The sequence below is a fragment of the Phyllobates terribilis genome, unplaced genomic scaffold (genome assembly GCF_046119375.1).
Source record: "Phyllobates terribilis strain yellow unplaced genomic scaffold, ASM4611937v1 Scaffold_4__5_contigs__length_816908805, whole genome shotgun sequence".
In the NCBI taxonomy this organism is placed as follows: Eukaryota; Metazoa; Chordata; class Amphibia; order Anura; family Dendrobatidae; genus Phyllobates; species Phyllobates terribilis.
Genome location: NW_027362764.1, coordinates 749,976,211 through 749,996,469, shown reverse-complemented (window position 1 = coordinate 749,996,469; position 20,259 = coordinate 749,976,211). Strand labels below are relative to the sequence as shown.

Here is a 20,259-nt window from a genome sequence, read left to right as displayed (position 1 = left end):
TGTGTGTGGGACTTTCTCTATTAGTCCATCTATACTGACCTCCATCAGGTTGCAAATTAAAAATAATTTTTTGTCTGCATCTAGCTCTGAAAAAATATTTGGCCTTCTAGCAGTGTGTGGGACTTTCTCTATTAGTCCATCTATACTGACCTCCATCAGGTTGCAAACTGAATATATTTTTTTTCTGCATCTACCTCTGAAAAAATATTGGGCTTCTAGCTGTGTGTGGGACTTGTTCTATTAATCCATCTATACAGACCTCCATCAGGTTGCAAACTGAATATAATTTTTTTCTGCATCTACCTCTGAAAAAATATTTGGGCTTCTAGCTGTGTGTGGGACTTGTTCTATTAGTCCATCTATACTGACCTCCATCAGGTTGCAAACTGAAAATAATTTTTTGTCTGCATCTAGCTCTGAAAAAATATTTGGCCTTCTAGCAGTGTGTGGGACTTTCTCTATTAGTCCATCTATACTGACCTCCATCAGGTTGCAAATTAAAAATAATTTTTATCTGCATCTACCTCTGAAAAAATATTTGGGCTTCTAGCTGTGTGTGGGACTTGTTCTATTAGTCCATCTATACTGACCTCCATCAGGTTGCAAACTGAATATAATTTTTTTCTGCATCTAGCTCTGAAAAAATATTTGGCCTTCTAGCAGTGTGTGGGACTTTCTCTATTAGTCCATCTATACTGACCTCCATCAGTTTGCAAATTAAAAATAATTTTTATCTGCATCCAGCTCTGAAAAAATATTTGGCCTTCTAGCAGTGTGTGTGACTTTCTCTATTAGTCCATCTATACTGACCTCCATCAGGTTGCAAATTAAAAATAATTTTTTGTCTGCATCTAGCTCTGAAAAAATATTTGGCCTTCTAGCAGTGTGTGGGACTTTCTCTATTAGTCCATCTATACTGACCTCCATCAGGTTGCAAACTGAATATATTTTTTTTCTGCATCTACCTCTGAAAAAATATTGGGCTTCTAGCTGTGTGTGGGACTTGTTCTATTAATCCATCTATACAGACCTCCATCAGGTTGCAAACTGAATATAATTTTTTTCTGCATCTACCTCTGAAAAAATATTTGGGCTTCTAGCTGTGTGTGGGACTTGTTCTATTAGTCCATCTATACTGACCTCCATCAGGTTGCAAACTGAAAATAATTTTTTGTCTGCATCTAGGCTCTGAAAAAATATTTGGCCTTCTAGCAGTGTGTGGGACTTTCTCTATTAGTCCATCTATACTGACCTCCATCAGGTTGCAAATTGAATATAATTTTTTTCTGCATCTAACCCAGCCAATAGTTTTGGCCTAATACCACAGTTTGGCCACTCAGCTCTGCTCGGTTCCCATCCATTGTTTTTTTGTGCAAACAACTCCAGAGTTGTGAATTAGTTAACCACCAAAATGAGTGGAAAAAGGCCTGCTGCTGGTGGAAAGGGGAATAGGCGTGTTAGGAAGGGGAAAAAAGGTTGTGTCCGTGGGGTAGGTGTTAAAGCAACAGTAACATCTGCAGAAGAAAGACCATCTTCCAGCCAAACTAGAATGTCTACTTCTTTTAGCGGACAATGTGATAAGATCCCTTTCTTACGGCCACGCCAATCGCTACAAATTCCAGATGAGGCACAAAAACAGCAGGTGCTTCAACGGATATCAAGTGCTCCTTTAAGTGGGCTCTCCTCCACATCAACTTCAACATCACAAATACTCCAGTCCTCAAAGGTGTCACCCCAATCGCACTTGCTTCCTCACAGCTCCCAAATCTCCAGCTGCCCGTCTGAGTATGAGGTAGAACAGATGGTTGAGTCTGCAGAGCTGTTTACTCATACTATAGCCTGGGAATCAGAGGTCGACTCCAGCGCTTCTGTGAATCCAGACGAGGAAATGATCTGCACTGATGCCCAGAATCTTTATGAATCGGATCCAGGACCAGACGCAGAAGGTTCTGACCATAATGTAGACCCTGATTCCCAAACTGTAACTTCTGTTGGTGGAGACAATGAGGAAGACGATGATGAGACTCAAATACCTGATTGGAGCGACAACTTTAGTTTTTTGTCAGGGCAGGAACAGGTTGGCTCTGAGGACGACGGGTGTGATAACGCACAGGCTGATGATGATGAGGTTGGAGATCCCACTTACTGTCAACCCACAGTCAGCCAAGAGATGAGGTCAGCAGAGGAGGTGGAGGAAGATGCTAGTGACGACGAGGTCAGGTTGCGCCTTCCTGGACAGAGACGTAGTACTGGAAGCACGTCAACAACTGCATCCTCAAACACAACTCTGCCTCTCACCACAAGTCGTGGTGGCTCTTCAGGTCGCATGGGTGCTAAGCCTTGCATAGCCTGGGCATTTTTTCAGATCGATAAAGATGACCCAACTCGTGTTATCTGTAACATTTGTCAGCAAAAGCTAAGTAGAGGCCAAAAAATCCATAGTTTGAGTACTTCATGCATGAACCGGCACATGGACATGAAGCATAAGTTGCAGTGGGAAGCTCAGTGTGCTACAATGCGGCCTAGCCGGCCGGGCCAACCACCGTCTGCCATATCTTGTGCATCCGCGGCCTCTTCATCCTCTGTGACTGGGGGGACAGCAGTCACACCTGTTTTGGGGCGCAGACCTGCCACCTCTTTACCCGCAGCAGCCAGCGTGATTGGCAGGTCATCATTTTCTTTGGAGGTGGTAACACCAGCTGGTGTTGAGCGCTGTCCGACATCGATAGCACCACCTTTGGATCAAGGCAACCTAACATGTCCGCCTGCATCTTCCTCACAGACCGTCAGTTTGCCGGGGACACCCTTATCAACCCCGTCTAAGCACAATAGCCAGCCCTCGGTCCCTCAGATGTGGACAAGTAAAAGACCATTTCCTCCTAGCCATGAGAAAGCTAAGAGATTGAATTTCACCATCTGCAAGCTCTTGGCTACAGAAATGCTGCCTTTCCGCCTGGTGGACACAGAGGATTTTCGAGACCTTATGTCCGTCGCAGTGCCCCAGTACCAGATGCCCAGTCGGCACTACTTCTCGAAGAAAGGTGTGCCTGCGCTCCACCAGCATGTCGCACACAACATCACCGCTTCTATGAGAAACTCTGTGTGTGACAGGGTGCATTTCACCACAGACACTTGGACGAGTAGGCATGGACAGGGGCGTTACATGTCGCTGACTGGGCACTGTGTAACTATGGTGACAGCAGGACAAGGGGCTGCTGTCCAAGTCTTGCCGTCCCCACGAGTTGTGCGTCAATCCTCTTTATGTCAAAGTTCCTCCACTGCTTCTGCCTCCTCAACCTCCTCTCGGTCTTCCACCTGCACCCAAAGCCTGTCTGGTCATGCCACAAGCTTTCTAACTGCACAGAAGGGATCCTGCACACCTCCTTACTATATGCTGGCAGTAGGGCTCAACGTCATCAGGCGGTTTTTACTTTGAAATGTCTGGGAAATGTGAGTCACACAGCTGAGGAGTTGTGGTCAGCTCTGGAGAACCAATTTCATGAATGGTTGTCTCCACTGGACCTGAAACCAGGGAAGGCCGTGTGCGACAATGCTGCAAACCTGGGTGCGGCCCTTCGCCGGGGCAATGTCACACACGTGCCTTGTATGGCTCACGTGTTGAACCTGGTTGTCCAGCAATTTTTAGCCCACTATCCCAGACTAGATGGCCTTCTGCAGAGGGCACGGTCGCTGTGTGCTCACTTCCGCCGTTCGCATCCCGCAGCTCAGCGACTTACATCTCTACAGAAGTCGTTGGGCCTGCCACTTCACCGGCTAAAATGCGATGTGCCTACCCGGTGGAATTCAACTCTGCACATGTTGCAGCGACTGTGGCAGCACCGACAAGCCCTGGTGCAATACGTTCTGAAGTATAGCCTGGGCCAACGAGATCCGGAGGTGGGGCAAATCACGCTGGAGGAGTGGTCTCAGATCAGGGACCTATGCACCCTTCTGCACAGTTTTGAAATGGCGACGAAGATGTTTAGTGCTGACGATGCCATTATCAGCATGACTATTCCGGTGATTTACATGCTGGAGCACATGTTAAACAGAATTCGGAGTCAGGTGGTGGCACAAGAGGAGGTGGAGGAAGTAGAGGAGGAGGAGTTGTATGCGGAAGGGCTAACATCTGCAAGGTCCAGACGGTCGGCAGCACCAAGGCGGCAGGCATGTGAGGGTGGGGGAGATGGTTTTACCAGGGCGCATGGTAGCAGCCAAACTAGTGAGGAAGGTGCAGGAGCCCAGGAAGAAGTGGAGGACGAACTGATGGAAGACTCATCAGATGAGGGAGACCTTGATCACATTTCTGTTGTGCGAGGTTGGGGGGAGAGGACAGAGGAAGGAAGCATGATTGTTACCTCGCCACCAACACAACAGGGACTTGGTGCTCCTGGATGCGCAACACACATGAGTGCCTTCTTGCTGCACTACCTGCAACATGACCCTCGAATTGTGAGAATTAGAAATAATCCTGACTACTGGGTTGCCACACTGTTAGATCCCCGGTACAAAAGTAAATTTGCAGAAATTATTCCTGCCATAGAAAGGGATGCACGCATGCAGGAGTATCAGCAGAGACTGTTGCAGAATCTTACATGTGCTTTTCCACAAAACACCAGTGGTGCACGTAGTGAATCTCACAGTTCCAACTTGCCAACCGTGGGACCGTCAAGTGTTCAGCACTCAAACCGTAACAGAACCACAGTATCTGCTGGTAACATCAATTTTGCGCAATCATTTCACCACTTTTTTAGCCCATCCTTTGCAAGGCCACAGGAGACAAGAAGTCTGACACATAGTCAACGCCTAGAGACGATGGTACAGGAGTATCTCCAAGTAAACATTGAAGCCATGACTGTGTCACTGGACCCTTGCTCTTTTTGGGCTTCCAATCTGGATAAATGGCCGGAGCTAGCCACTTACGCCTTGGAGATCTTGTCATGCCCCGCAGCCAGCGTTCTGTCTGAACGTGTGTTCAGCGCTGCTGGTGGTGTGCTGACAGATAAGCGCACGCGGCTCTCCACTGATAATGTAGACAGACTCACGTTCATAAAGATGAACAAATCATGGATCCGAAACGACTTTTCTACCCCTGTGTCATCCTGGGGAGAGTAAAAGCTTGATGATTGGTTAAAATCACCCTACCAACCGTTTTAAGCTTTCAAATTACTAATCATGTTTATCTGTATCTTGACTGGAAAATAATTTGGGCTTTGTAGCAGTGTGCAGCACTGATCCTATTAGCCCATCTATACTAAGCTCCACCAGATTTAAAATTAATAATAATTTTTAGCTGCATCTAGCCCGGAAAATAATTTTGGGGCTCCGAGATGCGCAAGACACATAAGTGCCTTCTTGCTGCACTACCTGCAGCATGACCCTCATATTGTCAGAATTCGAAGTAATCATGACTACTGGGTTGCCACACTCTTAGATCCCCCAAACTTTTCGATCAACCTTTTCATTTTAATAAAGACCAAAAAAATGGTCATTTTTGAAATTATAAGCATTAGCAGGTTATTAGAAACTGAAATCAAACAGTTTTCAACTCAAAACTTTATTCTAGGTGATGTTACATTTTCACATAGGACCCCTTGTTCGAAAGGAGCTTCTGAACTCTCTCGTCCATTGAATTTGTCAGGTTTTGGATGGTTTCTGCTTCAATTGTTTTGCATGAGGACAGAATACCCTCCCAGAGCTGTTGCTTAGATGTGAACTGCCTCCCGCCATCATAGACACTCCTTTTGATGATGCTCCAGAGGTTCTGAATGGGGTAGAGGTCAGGGGAGCATGGGGGTCACACCATAAGTTTGTCCCCTTTTATGCCCATATCAGCCAGAGATGCAGATGTTTTATGTGCAGCATGACATGGTGCATTATTATGCAAAAAAATGATCTTGCTGTGAAATACATGGTTCTTCTTCTTGAACCATGGCAGGAAGTGCTGTTTGAGAAAATCCACATACATTATGGAGTTCATCTTTAGCGCCTTCAGGGATCCTAAAGGGGCCGACAATCTCTCTCCCCATGATTCCAGCCCAAAACATTACTCCACCTCCTCCTTGTTGGCGCTGTAGCCGTGTTTGCGTGGGGTGTCCATCAACCAGCCATCCTCCACTCCATCCATCTGGACCATCGAGCGCTGCACGGCACTCATCCGTGAACAAAACAGTTTTGAAATCAGTCTTCATGTAATGTTTGGCCCACTGGAGCCGTTTCTGCTTGTGTGAAGTGGATAGAGAAGGTCGACAGGATGGCATATGCACAGCTGCAAACCTCTGAAGGACCCTGCATCTTGTTGTTCGGGGGACGTTGGAGGCACCAGCAGCTTCAAAAACTTGTCTTCTGCTATGACAAGGCTTTTTTGCCGCTGCTCTTTTAACCTGACGTAATTGCCTGTAGGAAAGAGTCCTCAATTTGCCCTTATCAGCACGCACACGTGTGTACTGTGAATCAGCTACATACTTCTTGATTGCCAAGACACTTCATCCTGATCATCGCACAATGTTGATTGTAGTCATGCCTTGACCTAAACACTCCACAATTTGTTGCTTCTCAGCAGCCGACACATCCTTTTTCTTTCCCATTTTGGCAGAAAATGTAGGCTGCTTAATAATGTGAGACAGCCTTCTTAAGTAGTCTTGCCTTTCATTGGACACACCTGCCAAACTAATTAGCACAGGTGTCTGCAATTGCTTACAGTGATATAAAGAGCCCTGACACACATCACCATCAATGAGTTTAACTGACAAACAAACAAATTCTTCCCTTATCACTCCTAAACACTTTTTGCATAATAATTTGGAACACAGTGTACATGTGCTTTTCCACAAAACACCAGTGGTTCACGTAGTGAATCTTACAGTTCTAACTTGCCAAACGTGGTCTGTATGGAGTTGTTCAATAAAGGGCCCAAAATTAAGATAACATAGATGGGAGAGGTCTCTATGAATAGGAATTCCTAAGTATTTGATACCCTGTGAGGGCCAGGCAAAGGGAAAGTTGGACTGGATGGAATCCTATATGGATTTGGGGAGGGAGACATCGAGGGCCTCAGACTTCGCTGCATTGATTTTAAAATTTGACCATGTAACAAAGTGATCTATTTCAGCCATAACAGCATGGATGGATATATGTGATTGAGTGATATATACTAGTACATCATCAGCAAATAGAGAGCACTTGTACTCGGTGCCTCCCACCTCAATCCACCTAATATTGGGGTTATGGCGAATTGATGAGAGCAGGTGCTCCGTCACTAGGATGTATAAGAGAGGGGACAGAGGACATCCCTGCCTTGTCCCATTGGTGATTGTGAAAGGTGATGAAAATGTTCTGATGCACCCCCTGGGCCTTGGGACACCCGGAGCCGGACCCTTTTTGGTGGATGCTGGTGGTTGTAGTCTTCGTGGCGGCGACCCGGTTCCGTGGCTCAGGGTGGTCAAACCAGTGGCGGAACTATTTATGTGGTTTTGATGTTTAAATGTCCGACTACGCCACCTGTGGATTGCGGTCAGAGTGAACCGCCGCTGCAGGGCAGACCGCTGAGGCTGGTGTTGTGGGTGCAGCAGAGCGTAGCATAACTCCCCACGGGAGGAGTATAGCCTCATGGCAGTGTATGCGGAGGATGGGGGTGATGGTGCAGGGCAGCAGCAGTAACGACACGGAGTCAGTGATGCAGTCCAGGGCCTTTACTCACAGTTCTTATTATCCAGACCACGTCTGCAGGTAACGGCTGCCCACGTCGTACTGTGCTCACCAGGTGAGGGGCTCAGACAACTCCCAGATAACTTTGGAGCGCTTCACAGGACCCCCTTTGTGTGTCCTTTGTCTGGCCTTTCTTACCAACCCTTCTGTCCGGCTGCCTCGGGCCTCCTCTTGGTAAACTTGGCGCCAGTTTCCCTGACCCTATGTGCTGCCCTCCTAGCGGGTGTAGCGAGGGGCTGCGCCACATAAAATGTCACAGCCTCCGGTTTCTAGCTGAGGGTCGTTTCCTGCCTCCACTAGTTTCAGGGACCGGTCTCCCCCTTTGGCCTGACCCCTCCATGCAGGTGGATTCGGGCGTGCGGTGGCGACTCGCCCGTCCGCACCCCTGGGATCCCTTCGTTCCTCGTTCCTGGAGCCTTCTCCGCTCCTCTTCCTTCCTTCTCTCTCTTCCAGGCCTGGGCCTCTGTTACTAGGCCCGCATCCGGAGCAGAGCTCATGCAGAGCCCCTGCTCCCTGCCACTTCTGCTCAGACTTCTCTGCACTGAACTAAGATGGTGCCCACCTTTTATACTCCCTTCTCAATGCACCCAGGAACTGCTTCCTCCCTGCTCCTGCACTACAGGGTTCCCCTTCCTCAGTGTTCCCTCCCCCCACTCCAGCCAGGGACAGGGACTGTCGTGCCCATCTCAGGGGCATATTGGTCGCCCTGCCCCACGGCAATGTGGTGTAATGCATGCAGGTGTCGGGTCCTGATCCACACTCCATCCTTACCTGAGAGTGAGATATCTGGGTGAGGTGCAATACCTCTGTAGCAACCGAGCCCTCAGGGTGCTACAGTTCCATTTATCTTCAGCCTAGGTGACGTATTGCGATACAGGGCCGTGATTTTGGCTATAAAAGGGTCCCCCTAGACCCCTACCCCAAGCTTTTTAAGAGAATCATATATGGCGTGCCAGGAGACTCTATGGAATGCTTTCTCAGCATCCAACGAGAATATCTAATTACAAATTTTTAACTGCATCTAGCCCAGGAAATACTTTGTGCCTAATAGCAGTGTCTGCTAGTCAGCGGATTATCCCGGCTGTTAAGCAAGCTACACCACCTGTAGTTTGGACACTTAATTTTTTCAAAGGAAATGCTTCGGGACCACGGGATACTCAGTGAAGAGCATCAGGAGGCTCCCCAAGGCATAGGGGCTGGGACTGGCAGTAGGATGCCTTGCGGTGGACAGCCGAGCTCGATCCTTATAAAAGCTTTTTAACTGCAGCAGCTTTAGTGGACGCTACTGGAGCTGGAATTCCGCAGCTGCTGGCATGAGACTTGCCCTCCAATAGATCCTTGTAAATGGATTTAAAGTGTATTCATTCAAATTAGAGAGACAATTTAAATTAAAAAGCTAAGAGCTGCCTCCACCACAGGGGGGCTCGCTCGACCCACCAGCGGACAGGCACCAGTATTGGGAGAGGGGGGCTGGCCGTCAGGGTTCACCGCGGCTCTGGCACAAACCCGGCGACACGGAGGTGGCACGGGCAGGAGCGGACTGAACGTGTCGGCTTCTCACTTTTTGGATTTTAGAAGGGCATGACATGCCTATATCTGTGTCTCCCCCTCCTTTTACTCCTCCACCTCTTTTCTTTTCTCATGACTATATGTACTTGTCACTTTTCCATGTGTTAGTTGTGTCTTCTGAGCAGTTTGTCAGCTTTTGGACACCTTTGAAGGTGTTTTCTATGTGTTTCTATGTGTTTTTGTTTGCCTGCCATTGGTTTTAACGGTGTTCGACGAACAGTTCGACGAACAGTTCGGCGAACACACGGGTGTTCGACGAACCGAACCGAACTCGAACACTACGAGGGTGGCTCAACACTAGTCCCAACCCCATTTATAAGGCAAGAAATCCCACTTATTAAACCTGACAGGGCACACCTGTGAAGTGAAAACCATTTCCGGTGACTACCTCTTGAAGCTCATCAAGAGAATGCCAAGAGTGTGCAAAGCAGTCATCAAAGCAAAAGGTGGCTACTTTGAAGAACCTAGAATATAAGACATATTTTCAGTTGTTTCACACTTTTTTGTGAAGTATATAATTCCACATGTGTTAATTCATAGTTTTGATGCCTTCAGTGTGAATGTACAATTTTCATAGTCATGAAAATACAGAAAAATCTTTAAACGAGAAAGTGTGTCCAAACTTTTGGTCTGTACTGTATATATATATAAATATAGCCTTTAAGGTGCAGCTTGGTTATTTCTTACCTCACTAAGGTTTTTAGGTGACATTTAAGTTCATATATATTAATTAGATAAACCTCAAACGAACATAAGAAGTGACTGTCAGCTGGCTTGGTGAAGCAAACTATTCAAAACACTGATTGTTGGATCTTTTTTTTTGATCCTCACTGAAAAAAATCCAATATTGGCAGATGCAGCCTGTGATATATATTTGGGCCATAAACATAATGTCTATAGTATACCGGACGAACTATCGTTTGATGGGCCATTTTCATCTAATGTGTATCTGGTGCCTTAAAGGGAATCTGTTAGCAGGTTTTAGCTATTTAATCTGAGAGCAGCATAATGTAGGGGCAGAGAGCATGATTCCAGGGATGTGTCACTTGCTCAGCAGCTGGCTGTAGTTTAAATAAAATCAGTGTTTTTTCAGCAGGAGATTATCACGGCTGGACTAGGTGGCACATGCACAACAGTCCAGCTAATCTGTGTAACCCCGCCCCCACCAATGATTGGCAGCTTACTGTCAGTGTACACAGGAAGCTACCAATCAGTGGTGTGGGCGGGGTTATACACAGGTAAGCATTCTGACCACTGGTAAATCTACAGCAGAGAAAACAGAGATTCTATGAAAACTGCACCAACCAGCCCAGTAAGTGACACATCGCTGGAATCAGGGTCTCTGACCCTACATCGTGGTGCTCTCATATTGCATAGCAAAAGCCTGCTGACTGATTCCTTTTAATCTACTGATGAAATATTCTTAGGAGAAGTCATCAGTATCAGATCGTGGGGAATCGCCTGGCTCCCCCCAACTGGTACATAAGAAGCACCAAGATATACAGTATGTCACGTATTACTATTGCTTATATGCACACGTTCCACGCTCTCATGTTTAGCGCTTTTTTTAATGTTTTCTTTTATTATTATTTTTTATCAGTGTTCTTGGCCCATTCATTGTGATGCTTGGAAAGATTGTTACTGACATCTTAAAATTCCTGTTTCTGTATGGAGAATTTTACATTCCCTATGCCTGTTCATTCTGGATCATTTTTGGAGGTAAAGTGTTCGCAACTTTATTATCTTTCCTATTTCCAGATATGATATTTTTATACAGTAGCAGACAAATCAAGGCTATCAAACGCCAGAAGCAAATAATGATTTTCCACTGTGCACTAAGCCGTCTCTTCTGTCCCGCCACCACTACAGCCTGTACCCTGCAGGGTTCACAACCCCTATTACATCCCATCCGAATAAAATAATTACATGGAATCGATCCAGACGCAGATCAGATGCAATGTGCATAATGCATAATGTGTAAATAATAATTTAGCCCTTCGCGTAATAGTGGGAATATACTACAAATATATAAAACTACCACTATGTAAAGATTGTATTTGCGACGCTATACATACAAAGTGAGATAATGTCCACGCATTGTTTTCAGCTCTGTGGTTTACTCCTTTACATTTTTTAGACTCTTTAGTTTATCTTTTTTTTTTACTCTTTATTTCTGAAAATCATTTGTTTTCGTGTCGTTGCATTTATAGACCTATAAAATTTCTATTGACAATGCTGTATGAAGATCTGCTTTTAGTAGAACCGCTTGTCCATAGTCAGAAGTATTGGGGCACACTTCTTAATCATTGAATTCAGTCCCATTTCCACATGTGCATAACATCCGGCCCTTCACCCCGACATATAATCCCCGTCCCCCCCTTCTTGCTGTTTGTCTTTAGTAACATGTGACAGAATGGCTGGTGGCTTTGATACCAGCGTGGTCCTGTAATAGGAGCCACCGGGGTAACGAGTCCGTCCATGACATTTCTTTCCCCTAAATATTACTCCATCACCTGTGAGTGATATTATTGAGAAGTGGAAGGAACCACAGCAACTCAGCCATGAAGTGGAGACCCCGTAACGTTACAGAGCGGGGGGCCGAGTGCTGAGGAGCAGAGGGCAGAAAAGTTACCAATGCTCTGCTGACTCCATAACTGCAGAGTCCAGACCTCCTTTGGTATAACATCAGCACAAACACTGCGTCCCCGCTGGGAGCCGAGCAGCTGCATGTAGCCGTACATCACCAAGCTGTCACGGGTGTGTCGCCACGAAGATTGTCACGATTACACAGCCTGACTTCTCGCAGCTGACTTTTTGGTGCTTTGTGTTTTCGGCAGTGAGGGAGTTAATTCTCTCTCTCTCTGTGCTAGACGAGGTCCAGCCTCGCCCAGCTGCAATCAATGTTGCTGTAGTGAGACTCCTTCAAATGCCTGCTGGTCTGTTTGGGAAGTGTTGGTGAAAGCATTTCATACAGACAAACAGAGCGGATCGTGGTATTTGGAGTTTCTGAGATAAGTGTATTTGGAGTGTTTTTTTCCCTTCCTCGCTTTATCATTTATCTCCTTTCCCGTTGGTGTTCCCTCTGTTGTAGTTGTGTAGTTTTTGTATGCAAGGTGGTTTTGGTTTTTCCCTTGTACTGTCTCGTTCGTCTAAGTACTGTGTGTGGGCATATTATTACTTGTCCTCTTTTGTTGTGATCGGGGTCCTTCTCAGAACTAGATTACTTAGGTGCAGGGATCCTCAGGAGGTAGGGGTTACGCTGGCGGCCTGGACCTCTGTACCTTTAACAGTACCTCCAGGTTGAGGGATTAGTCAGGGCCCCAGCTTAGGGTCAGCTTAGGCCCCCTACCTCCAGTATACAGAGACAGCGTGACACAAGCACAATGCTGAGCGTCGGATGGAGTGGTGTAAAGCCGCCACCATTGGACTCTGGAGGAGAAGTGTCCTGTGCAGTGATGGATCACACTTCTCTATCTGCATCTGATGGAGGAGTCTGGGTTTGGTGATTCCAGGAGAACGTTACCCCCCTGACTGCACTTTGCCGCTATACAGATGGTGGAGGAGGATAATGTTATGGGCTTGTTTTTCGGGGTTTGGCCTCGGCCCTTTAGTCACAGTGAAGGGAAATCGCCATACTTCAGCATAAGACATTGTGGACAATTGTAGCTTCCGGCTTTGTGGGAACAGTTTGGGGAAGACCCTTTTCTGTTCCCCATAACTGTGCCCAGTGCACAAGCTCCATACAGACATAGAGGGAAGAACATTAGCAGCCGCCCAGAGCCTGGACCTCAGCCCCATCCAACACCTTTGGGATGAACTAGAAAGGAGACTGTGAGCCCGGCCTCTCCCCAACAATCAGGGTCTGACCTCAAAAATGCTCTTCTGGATGAAAGGGCAAAATTTCCCACAAATAAAACATTCTCAGAAGAGCAGGAACTGTTATAACTGCAAGCTGACTCCATATTAGTGTCTATGGATGTAGAATGAGACATTGTAGAAGCTCCTGTAGGTGTAATGTGGATGTGTTATAATACTTTTGTACCAAGGGACAAGTCCAGAAAATATGATAGAGCTGCTATCAGTATTACATCTCCCATAGACTTCGGGGATTGCTGAATTTAATTTGTGTAAGAGCTCATAATAGGTCATGAGAATTGACTTTTCCTTCTTGATGTTGCAGTATCAATGTTGAGGAGTAGATATGCTGTCTGTTTTCTTCTTTTTATACAAAAAAAATGAAACAAAAAGAGTTTTTACAAGAAAAAGTAGATTTGTTCTCTATTTTACTGAACACACTTTTTCTATTTTTTATTCCCCCCAAGTCACCAAAAACAAACCAAGACTTGTAAAAAAAAAATGATTTCACCAAAGTGCAAATCGGTTGCCGATCCTTTCGTTCTTATTGAGTCACTGGGCAATCAAAATTGGTTCATTAACTAAATGAGAAACTATTGGCTGTGGAAATCCCATTTCCTCAGGAGCTTTTACTGTCCTTCATATTTCTACATGTGATGAAAAATAAAGCTATCCCTTGAAGAATGTATTATGTACCGCTGGATATTCCTTCTTTATTTTTGCAGGTCTAGTATCCAACATGTCCACCGTACCTCAGATGTTGTTCTCCATATTCCGCATGACGCTGGTGGATGACTATGGCTTTGAAGACATGTACGCTGTTGATCCCGTCATGGCCTATATACTATGTGGAACATTTTTAGGAGTCTCCTCCATCCTCTGTATCAACCTTCTCATAGCGCTGCTTGCTGATACATTTCAGAGGTATTTTATGGATAGATAATACTGATTTTTGTGTATTTGTGTCATCTTCTCCGCATCTGTCCATAAAAATATTTTGTTTAATCGTCTTTCGAAGGGTTTACGATAATGCAACGGCAAACGCAGCCATGCAACAGGCAACTATGCTGCTTCAGATAGAGGAAAACCTCAGCAAAAAGAATAAATCTAAGTTTGAGCACTACATGCACAGCAGCTGCGCCCCTCTGTCTCTCTTCTATGACGATGACCTTACAATCGATCAAGATGAAGATCTGAAAAAAGTCACCATCCAAATTAAGGTAAATTTCTGCATCCAACACATGCCATGGTTGTGCTGAGATAAAGATTGTGGTTGGCTTCAGTTCCTGGTGGTGTCTTGCTGAACAGTAATATTTCATCCAAATTACTACTTTCACTAGTCCAAATGAAAGCTTTATATATGGTTACTCAATAACTATATAGGTGGTAAGTGGAAAATATAGCATCTGTGTAATATATTTTTGTCACTTATTTTTTATTTTTCCCTCTTTTTAGTTTGTTTGACTTCTTTCGGTGTACAAAATAAAATTGCTAACTGGAAACCATCAGCATGTTGCAGTTACTGGATCTGCTATTCTTTTAATGTGTCTCCATTAAAGAGCAGCAATTTGACTGATACTGCCCTGGGCTGACATTCAGATCACTGCAGTATCCAGTCTTCATATCTGCATCCAAATTTCTTGGCCCGACATCCTGGACCCTGCAATGTCATAACAATGGTCACATTGCAATATCATGAAGTCACAGGGCCTAGTAAGCGCTAGAGGTGCTTAGGATTTCGGGCCAAGGATTAACTATTGGTCATTATTATATTCAGTCTGGAAAACCCCATTTACAATGTTTACAGAATTTTCTATCTAATTATTATTTACATAGGGCTTCCTGTAAAAAAAAAAAAAGAGCTCCCTTGTTATACAGTATCAGTGCCACACAGGACGAGTAAAATGAGCGAGACCAATGTTTTCATTTAGCACGAGGGAGATGGGGCATATGGGAAGATGAAAGCTTTTGACACGCGGGGAAAGGAAGAAAAAAAAAAAAGATCTGGGAAACAACATGTTGAAATCTTTGCTGATTGTGAATGCCGTGGAGATTATTCAAATTGTACTTCAAAGAGACTTTAATTAACTTCTGATCATGAGTCAAAACCGCGGGTGACACAATTCGACTCGTAATTTATGCAGTGTGTTCCTACTGGAGCCTAAAAGTCAGAAGTGTGTGATTTGTGACTTTCCAGCCAGCACTGCAAAACCCATCTATTAGCCACAAAATGACCCAGCAATTTGCCGCAAAGTCACCCAGCGATTAGCCGCAAAGTAACCCAGCCATTAGTCACAAAGTTACCCAGCGATTAGCCACAAAGTTACCCAGCGATTAGCCACAAATTAATTCTGCGATTAACTGCAATGTAACCCAGCAATTAGCCACAAAGCAACCCAGTGATTAGCCACAAAGTAACCCAGCGATTACCCGCAAATAACCCAGCGATTAGCTGCCAAGTAACCCAGCGATCAGCCGCAAAATAGCCCAGCGATTAGCTGCAAAGTTACCCAGTGATTAGCCACAAATTAACCCAGTGATTAGCCACAAAGTAACTTAGTGATTAGCCACAAAGTAACCCAGCGATTAGCCACAAATTAACCCTGCGATTAACTGCAATGTAACCCAGCAATTAGCCACAAAGTAACCCAGCGATTACCCACAAAGTAACCCAGCGATTACCCACAAAGTAACCCAGCGATTACCCACAAAGTAACCCAGCGATCACCCATAAAGTAACCCAGCGATTACCCACAAATAACTCCGCGATTAGCTGCCATGTAACTCAACGATTATCTACAAAGTAACTTAGCGTTTAGCCACAAAGTAACTTAGCGATTAGCCATGTGATAATCAAGCAATTTGCCAAGTAATAACGAAGTGTATGTATTTCTTTAGACACCATTTCATAGAAAAGAGATCATCTTCATCAAAAGTCGCAAAGTCACCCAGCGATTAGCTGCCATGTAACCCAGCGATTACCCACAAAGTAACCCAGCGATTAGCCACAAAGTAACCCAGTGATTAGCCACAAAGTAACCCAGCGATTAGCCACAAAGTAACCCAGCGATTATCCGCAAATAACCCAGCAATTAGCTGCCAAGTAACCCAGCAATTAGCTGCCAAGTAACCCAGCGATTAGCTGCCAAGTAACCCAGCGATTAGCTGCCAAGTAACCCAGCGATTAGCCACAAAGTAACCCAGCTATTAGCCACAAACTAACCCTGCGATTAACTGCAATGTAACCCAGGAATTAGCCACAAAGTAACCCAGCGATTAGCCACAAAGTAACCCAGCGATTACCTGCATATAACCCAGCGATTAGCTGCAAAGTTGCCCAGAGATTAGCTGCCAAGTAACCCACCTGATTAGCCGCAAAGTAACCCAACGATTACCCACAAAATAACCCAGTGATTAGCCGCAAAGTCACCCAGTGATTAGCTGCCATGTAACCCAGCGATTACCCACAAAATATCCCAGTGATTAGCCACAAAGTCACCCAGCGATTAGCTGCCATGTAACCCAGCGATTACCCACAAAGTAACCCAGCGATTAGCCACAAATTAACCCTGCGACTAACTGCAAAGTAACCCAGTGATTAGCCACAAAGTAAGCCAGCGATTACCCACAAATAACCCAGCGATTAGCTGCCAATTAACCCAGCGATTAGCTGCCAAGTAACCCAGCGATTAGCTGGCAAGTAACCCAGCGATTAGCTGCCAAGTAACCCAGCGATTACCCACAAAATAACCCAGTGATTAGCTGCAAAGTCACCCAGCGATTAGCTGCCATGTAACCCAGCGATTACCCACAAAATAACCCAGTGATTAGCCGCAAAGTCACCCAGCGATTAGCTGTCATGTAACCCAGTGATTACCCACAAAGTAACCCAGCGATTAGCCACAAATTAAACCTGCGATTAACTGCAATGTAACCCAGCAATTAGCCACAAAGTAACCCAGCGATTACCCACAAATAACCCAGCGATTAGCTGCAAAGTAGCCCAGTGATTGGCTGCCAAGTAAACCAGTGATTAGCCGCAAAGTAATCCAGCGATTACCCACAAAATAACCCAGTGATTAACCGCAAAGTTACCCAGCGATTAGCTGTCATGTAACCCAGCGATTACTCACAAAGTAACCCAGCGATTAGCCACAAATTAACCCTGCGAATAACTGCAATGTAACCCAGCAATTAGCCACAAAGTAACCAAGCAATTACCCACAAATAACCCAGCGATTAGCTGCCAAGTAACCCAGCGATCAGCTGCAAAGTAGCCCAGCGATTAGCTGCCAAGTAACCCAGCGATTAGCTGCAAAGTAACCCAGCAATTACCCACAAAATAACCCAGTGATTAGCCGCAAAGTCACCCAGCAATTAGCTGCCATGTAACCCAGCGACTACCCACAAAATAACCCAGTGATTAGCCGCAAAGTCACCCAGAGATTAGCTGTCATGTAACCCAGCAATTACCCACAAAGTAACCCAGCGGTTAGCCACAAATTAACCCTGTGAATAACTGCAATGTAACCCAGCAATTAGCCACAAAATAACCAAGCAATTACCCACAAATAACCCAGCGATTAGCTCCCAAGTAACCCAGCGATCAGCTGCAAAGTAGTCCAGTGATTAACTGCCAAGTAACCCAGCGATTATCCGCAAAGTAACCCAGCGATTACCCACAAAATAACCCAGTGATTAGCCGCAAAGTCACCCAGTGATTAGCTGCCATGTAACCCAACGATTACCCTCAAAGTAACCCAGCGATTAGCTGCAAAGTAACTCAGCGTTTAGCCACAAAGTAACTTAGCAATTAGCCACGTAATAACCAAGTGTATGTACTTCTTTAGACACCATTTCATAGAAAAGAGATCATCTTCATCAAAAATTGAGGAACTTTGGAATTACGTTGCATTATATAGAAAAGTTTAGTAAATGAAAACATTAAGGGAGCAGCAGTTGTGCATATTCCATTCCCGCAATCATTGGGGGATCCTGCAGAGCTACAAGTTATCCTGTGGATTAGTGATAACTTCTCCCTACCAAAATACCCCTGTATTTTGTGATTTTCCAATTACAGAGGGTTGAATCACTGGGGAAAGCTTCCAAATTTCATACAAACCTAATAATGGGGTATAGATAGGGGCATAAGTTCCAAATTTGCTACAACCCTTTTAAGAGCAAGCTCAGTTCCAGTTGCGCATAGAAAAAGCAAGCACTGATTTTACAATACAAAACATATAGTCTGACATATTAAGGATTCATTATAATATAACTAGATATATAATCACTTGCCTTTTTCCCACTAAGATTAACCTCATCAGCTCCCTCTGTTTTAGGCCGTGTTATCATGGCCATATTGTAAAATAGACCAGTTGTGTCCACAAATTGTGGATGTGACTGGCTCCGTCTGCTTCTTTGCATTGCAGATGCCAAATTACATTGCATACATCATGTTTGCTCATAAAACGGACCCAATTAGTGCATGCTGTTATTTTTTCCACGTTTACTATTGTGCCTTCTGCAAAATCGTCCATGTACTCGGGAAAACTTGCTATAATGGGTCTGTGTGTGGTCCATGTCACAAAAGCACAGCAAACAGATGTATGATCGAGTCCTAACAGGAGAAAGAAAGATGATCTGCAACTCCAATTCTTACACTTTACCTATCCCTGATAGTTTCTATTTTCACATCTCAGACCGAGAAGGCGTTTCTGTCTATTTCCAGAAATTAGATCAGAATTACTTTTTTTTTTTTACCAGTCTTTATTAGTGTTGAGCCACCCCCGTAGTGTTCGAGTTCGGTTCGGTTCGTCGAACACCCGTGTGTTCGCCGAACTGTTCGCCGAACTGTTCGTCGAACTGTTCGTCGAACACCTTCGAACACCGTTAAAACCAATGGCAGGCAAACAAAAACACATAGAAACACATAGAAAACACCTTCAAAGGTGTCCAAAAGCTGACAAACTGCTCAGAAGACACAACTAACACATGGAAAAGTGACAAGTACATATAGTCATGAGAAAAGAAAAGAGGTGGAGGAGTAAAAGGAGGGGGAGACACAGATATAGGCATGTCATGCCCTTCTAAAATCCAAAAAGTCAGAAGCCGAGACGGCCAGTCCGCTCCTGCCCGTGCCACCTCCGTGTCGCCGGGTTTGTGCCAGAGCCGCGGTGAACCCTGACGGCCAGCCCCCCTCTCCCAATACTGGTGCCTGTCCGCTGGTGGGTCGAGAGAACCCCCCTGTGGTGGAGGCAGCTCTAAGCTTTTTAATTTAAATTGTCCCTCTAATTTGAATGAATACACTTTAAATCCATTTACAAGGATCTATTGGAGGGCAAGTCTCATGCCAGCAGCCGCGTAATTCCAGCTCCAGTAGCGTCCACTAAAGCTGCTGCAGTTAAAAAGCTTTTATAAGGATCGAGCTCGGCTGTCCACCGCAAGGCATCCTAGTGCCAGTCCCAGCCCCTATGCCTTGGGGTGCCTCCTGATGCTCTTCACTAAGTATCCCGTGGTCCCGAAGCATTTCCTTTGAAAAAATTAAGTGTCCAAACTACAGGTGGTGTAGCTTGCTTAACAGCCGGGATAATCCGCTGACTAGCAGACACTGCTACTAGGCACAAAGTATTTCCTGGGCTAGATGCAGTTAAAAATTTGTAAGTAGATACTCTCGTTGGATGCTGAGAAAGCATTCCATAGAGTCTCCTGGCACGCCATATATGATTCTCTTAAAAAGCTTGGGGTAGGGGTCTAGGGGACCCTTTTATAGCCAAAATCACGGCCCTGTATCACAATACGTCACCTAGGCTGAAGATAAATGGAACTGTAGCACCGAGGGCTCGGTTGCTACAGACGTATTGCACCTCACCCAGAGGTGTGATATCTCACTCTCAGATAAGGATGGAGTGTGGATCAGGACCCGACACCTGCATGCATTACACCACATTGCCGTGGGGCAGGGCGACCAATATGCCCCTGAGATGGGCACGACAGTCCCTGTCCCTGGCTGGAGTGGGGGGAGGGAACACTGAGGAAGGGGAACCCTGTAGTGCAGGAGCAGGGAGGAAGCAGTTCCTGGGTGCATTGAGAAGGGAGTATAAAAGGTGGGCACCATCTTAGTTCAGTGCA

At 45.4% G+C, this 20,259-nt stretch overlaps 1 protein-coding gene across 2 annotated transcripts in view; it reads left to right on the top strand.

The window, feature by feature from the left end:
• The window catches only part of LOC141264516 (uncharacterized), a 232,666-nt gene that overhangs the window by 169,950 nt on the left and 42,457 nt on the right, over positions 1-20,259 (top strand). For both annotated transcript variants that reach the window (XM_073676796.1, XM_073676798.1), the window contains exons 15-17: positions 10,877-10,995; positions 13,857-14,055; positions 14,150-14,351. In XM_073676796.1, the coding sequence (XP_073532897.1) occupies positions 10,877-10,995; positions 13,857-14,055; positions 14,150-14,351 (520 nt within the window). The remainder of the gene's footprint in view (positions 1-10,876; positions 10,996-13,856; positions 14,056-14,149; positions 14,352-20,259) is intronic.